At 48.8% G+C, this 5392-nt stretch overlaps 1 protein-coding gene across 3 annotated transcripts; it reads right to left on the bottom strand.

Moving 5' to 3' along the window:
• Nucleotides 1-1037: 1037 nt before the first annotated feature.
• LOC125535757 lies at nt 1038-2701 on the bottom strand. 3 transcript variants are annotated; one of them, XR_007294797.1, is made up of 4 exons: nt 2436-2701; nt 1599-2332; nt 1361-1512; nt 1038-1280 (listed from the first exon to the last, which is right to left on the bottom strand). XR_007294797.1 is itself a non-coding variant. In XM_048698832.1 (3 exons), the coding sequence occupies exons 2-3, from the start codon at nt 2322-2324 to the stop codon at nt 1414-1416; spliced, it is 825 nt and encodes a 274-aa protein (XP_048554789.1). In that variant the 5' UTR covers nt 2325-2332; nt 2436-2701; the 3' UTR covers nt 1038-1413. The 3 variants fall into 3 exon arrangements, 1 of the variants encoding a protein (XP_048554789.1); XR_007294798.1 differs by having other exon boundaries at nt 1038-1262; XM_048698832.1 differs by having other exon boundaries at nt 1038-1512.
• Between the last annotated feature and the right edge of the window lie 2691 nt (nt 2702-5392).

Genomic DNA, 5392 nt, shown 5'->3' with positions numbered 1-5392 from the left:
TGGACTTTCAGAAGAGCAGCAGTCTTTAATCCGGAAGATAGGACTTGGAGGAGTGGAATGGATTAACAAGATGGTTCATACCGACCTTAATCATTCAGCTTGGTTGATGTTGAATGTCATGCCTGATGAGAGAGTACTAAGGATTGGACCCGCTGATTGTGACATGGTCCATCTTACAGAAACTGCGGCTGCTAACATAACAGGCAACAGGATGGGAGGTTCGTCCATAATTCCAGTGTGTGAAGGCATGGTAATGGATGGCGAAATAAAGGCTGCCCGGAGCATACTGAAGCTCCCAGTTTTATCTAAAGAAATATCAGTTTATGAACGTGTCGCGCTACTGATGGGAGATAACAAGAGGAGTTGGAATCAAATTGCGAGGACGCTGTGAGAACTCAGAGAGCATTTGCAATGCTTTATCTTTCAATTGCTCTTGCTCCTGGGGAGAAAAAAGTATGTGTGAACCGAAGCTCTTATATGATGTTGATAATGCATGCTGACCTGAGGATGTCAATTGGGGGAATATGCCATAGATGAGATAGTAAGTGGCGCGAGGAAACTGAACAGGAATAATCCACTGCTCAACATAACTTTACATGGATGCCCTGCAATACTTGAGGTAATATATATAAAATAATTGCTGATTCTTTTATAATCTATTGTTATAGTCGTGTTGACATCATCTTGAAAACATATTCTGTATTTTGACTCGGTGAACGCTGGTTTCATTCAACTCGATAAGAAAGTTTTCCCAAGGATCAAGCAGTACAATAGAATAATACTACATGCTCTTGTGAAGGCAAACAAAAAAGTAGATGGGGGGCGTATTACTTTTCAAATAATGAAGGTAAAGCTGCTAGCGCTTATAATTTGTACATTCTATCATATAACACTTTGATATGTCAGAACTATTTGTCAAGACCGCTCGCACAACTGATTATGTCAGGTAAAAGAGTCAAGCAAGATTGATATTAATGTGGCGGGTGAAGAAATGAATGATTCTTCCATCAAGGTAGCTGTAAATGACCACATGTATGTATTCGAATTGGGTCTAGTATGTAATTCTGAATATCCATAATTTACGTTTACAGGGTAGGAACTGGATATTTGAAGAGCTAGCACAGCAAGCTGAATGCCGGACTGAAAGATCAATGAAGTTACATGAAGACCTAACAAGTCAGACTAGTTTGACTGAAGATACGAAGATACGATGATGTGTTGGCTTCAGGCTTTCTGTCCCAAACGGCACGCATGTAGCAAATCTGGGTGTGGTGACGGATCTGTAAAAATAATGGACAGAATTGCACGAGTATTTCATCTGATTCCGATGCATGGATTGGTAAACTGCAGCAACACATACCTGGGGTACAGAGAAATCTGTCGGGCCAGGGCCAATTCTAGTGCACTGTATGATCATTTTCTGATCCTTGATTCATCGAAGCAGGAAATGCGTGGATATGAATTGTGAGGGAGGTTTAGCATGCCAAGGTCTAGGTTGTCTAGATAAAAAATCTGCATTTTCATTCAATTATAGATTATTAATCATTTGAGGAACGAAACATTTCAGTAAAATGTACTAGGTTCGTATTAGTGAATACCTGGAAAAAAAGATGGCATCCCATCAAGTGAGTAACTGGCCTATTGTTCTGAATGTCTTGCTGGACCTTCCAGCAAGCTGCCAGTAAATCAGCAAATACATACTCACAAAAGTTGAAGTCCACGATTTTATCCGTGTTTGCAATAGCTGCCCAGTAATCTATTACTGACACGTCGTGCTTAGTAGACGGTGCGAGGATGTGGCCCATGGAATAAATCACAAAAGCCATCTTGAAACAGTCAATCTCTAAATTGCTGGCAGTTGACTCAGATAAATCTTTCATTAGAACTGCTTCAACATTCTTGAGCACTTGATTCCCTTTGTCAGAAAAACCAAGAACAGATCTAAAGAACTGAACTGAACTTTCGGCTTGTTGATATTCAGGGCTATGGATGCCTATTGTGCCACATGGTATGCCAAAAACTTTGTGGATATCCTCTGGCCAGAATTTAATAGATCTATCTTGAGATAGCTTGATGCATCTGTTCGGACCATCGACCATGCTCATGATCCATGCGCTGAATTTTAAATTAAGCCTAGTAATAGCCGGGAGACGCAACATGCCACCAAAACCAATTTCTACAACCAGCCTGCGTTTGAATTCGTTGAATGTAGTGATAAGAGCGCAAACTTTCTGAAGAGAGGTCCTGGATGTTGGGGTCGGGCAGGCGGGGTCACTGGCGGCAAGGTCGACGGCGGGGTGGTGCAGACCGTCATCTTGGTCCATCGCGCGTGCTGTCAGATTAATATATATGCAATATATTAGGACCGAGCGATGGAATCGTATGAGATGTTGAAGAAGGAAGGGAGGGGGCATGGATGGATTTGGAAAGCTCACCTGACGGTGACGCCCGCGTGTTGCAGGAGCGGAGAGCGTGCTTCAGATCCCTCCTCCATGGATGAACACTGCTCAAGGAGGGAAGATTGGGGATGGGGCGCGAAGAAGGGGTCGACGAGGTCGGAATTATGGATCTAGGGTTCGTAGTGGAACAGAGTGGCGGGGGAAGAGAAGGTGGTTTGGGGAGGGAAGAGTGCTGTGCTCTCGCAGGGTAGGACAGTGAAGCGGGGAGAAAACAGCAGATGGGTTTGTCATGGATGAACAGTGATAATCGTTGCTTAGTGAAATAGTCGTTTGATGGCCACTCCATGTAATTAGCATAACTGATGAACACTGATCACGGTTGGGGGCGGAAGAATATTAACGTACTCTGTTTGATGGCCAATCCATGTAATTAGCAGTACTGACTAATCTGTGTGATAATGCAGCAGACTGCAAAGATGGACAACTACTTTTTGCACAACATGCAATGTCAGGTACAGTTGGGAGGAGGTAGATGGATAAATGAGTGTGGGACATGCAGCGGAACAGGTCAGGAGGAATAAAATACCAGAAAAGGAGCGGGAGAGAACATTGCAATACGAAACGCTGGCACAGAAAAATACTACTCCCTCCATTCCGGAATATAGTGCGCGTAGATTCAGACTCTAAGGGCATCTCCAGCTGTTGGCTCCCCCAGGACGCATAAAAATCGCCCCTGAAGGCGAGCCGGCGATACATTCGGCGCTGGGTGCGGTTTTGCGCCCAATCGTCGCCCCCAGCTCGCCCCCAGGCGTCGAAATTGGCCCACTTTGCAGCCCAATTTCGGCGAATAAACGGCCCATATGGGCGAGAATAGGCCCATATTCGGCGTGGTTTCGCCGTGTATCGGCATTCAATTATCAACACAATTATTTCTTATCACATATTTCATCACAGAAAAATCAAATACTTCAACAAAATAGTACAACAACAAATAGTTCAATACAAATTATATAGTTCAACAAATAAAAACTCGTATTTCATCACACGGCGTCCCCCTTGAGCCTCCATAGGTGCTCAATCAGATCTTTCTGCAGTTGATGATGCACCTGTGGGTCTTGGATCTCCTGACGCATACTGAGATAGGCAGTCCAAGTTGCCGGTAGCTGGTGATCAACTTCGACTAGAGGACCCTGCCTCTAGTATGGTTCAGTGTCAAACACTGGGTCTTCTTGCTCGCTCTCGATGATCATGTTGTGCAAGATGACACAGCAAGTCATGATCTCCCACATTTGATCTTTCGACCAGGTCTGAGCGGGGTACCGAACAATAGCGAATCGAGATTGGAGCACACCAAATGCCCGCTCGACATCCTTCCGGCAAGCCTTCTGAACTTTCGCAAATCAGGCGTTCTTGCCTCCTGGCACAGGGTTTGAGATGGTCTTCACAAATGTCGACCATCTCGGATAGATGCCATCTGCTAGGTAGTACCCCTTGTTGTATTGGTGCCCATTGATCTCGAAGTTCACCGAAGGAGAATGGCCCTCAACGAGCTTGGCAAAAACAGGAGAGCACTGCAGCACGTTGATGTCATTGTGAGTTCCTGGCATACCAAAGAAGGAGTGCCAAATCCAGAGGTCCTGTGTGGCTACCGCCTCAAGCACCACACTGCAACCGCCTTTGGCGCCTTTGTACATCCCCTGCCAACCAAATGGGCAGTTCTTCCATTTCCAATGCATGCAGTCGATGCTTCCAAGCATCCCAGGAAATCCTCTTGCTGCATTCTGGGCTAGGATCCGAGCAGTGTCTTCCACATTGGGTGTTCTCAAGTATTGTGGCCCAAACACTGCCACCACTGCCCGACAGAACTTGTAAAAACACTCTATGCTGGTGGACTCGGCCATGTGCCCACAGTCGTCGAGTGAATCACTGGGAGCTCCATATGCAAGCATCCTCATCGCTGTCGTGCACTTCTGGATGGAGGTGAATCCAAGAGCGCCAGTGCAATCCATCTTGCACTTGAAGTAGTTGTCGAACTCCCGGATGGAATTCAAAATCCTGAGGAAGAGCTTTCGGCTCATCCGATAACGGCGCCGAAATGTTCTCTCGCCATGAAGTGGAGCATCGGGGAAGTAGTCGGAGTAGAGCATGCAGTAGCCTTGCAGACGATGCCGGTTCTTTGCTTTCACCCGCCCCGGCGCCGAGCCACCTCGCCGCGGCTTTTCACTACTCGCCAGCAGCTGGGTGAGGGCGGCGAGCACCATCAGATGCTCTTCTTCCTGGACGTTGGCCACGGCTTCCTCCTCCAGCAGCGCGGCGAGCTCTTCCTCCTCATCTGAGTCCATCGCCGAGACGGGCAAAACGCCGAACACCTTGCGCTCGGTGGCCGTGAACCCGCCGTTAAACCGTGCCTCCGCGGCCGGAAACTGCGACCGGAAACGCCCAGCTGTTGTGGGAGGGGCTGCCGCGGCGAAGCGCTACTATTTTCCGGCGGGGAATGGCTAACTAGCGGAGTCGGGCGGCGGCCGTCGCCGGGATACAGCTAGTGGTGGCCGAGGGCGCGGGTGGTGCGAGGCGAGTCGGGGAAGAAAACCTTGACTTTTCCCCTGTCGGTGTGGGCCAGGCGTGCTTTTCCCTAGCGCCGGAGCCTCCAATGGCTCCCCAGCGCGTCGGGTTCGGCCTGTGACCGCCGGGCGGAAAAAAGGTCCGAACCGGCGATTTTCGGCGTCCTGGAGACGCGACTGGGCCGTTTTTTCGGCGCCGGCACCGAAAAAGTGACCTGGGGTGCCTGTTGGGGGCGCGGCTGGAGATTACATGCGCTGGAGGCTAGCTTTGGACGAGAATAACCCTGCTTTCTCTGTCCCTCGCACACACAACTAGTACTAGTACTAGCTAGCAAACACCGGCGTGGGCATGGAGCCAGGGACGTGGCGACGCCGGCGGAAGGGAAGAGGCCAGCCGCGGGCGTGGTGACGCCGGCCGACGCTGGCGGAAGG

This window comes from Triticum urartu, chromosome 2, assembly GCF_003073215.2.
Source record: "Triticum urartu cultivar G1812 chromosome 2, Tu2.1, whole genome shotgun sequence".
In the NCBI taxonomy this organism is placed as follows: Eukaryota; Viridiplantae; Streptophyta; class Magnoliopsida; order Poales; family Poaceae; genus Triticum; species Triticum urartu.
This window is presented reverse-complemented; position numbering and strand designations above follow the sequence as displayed.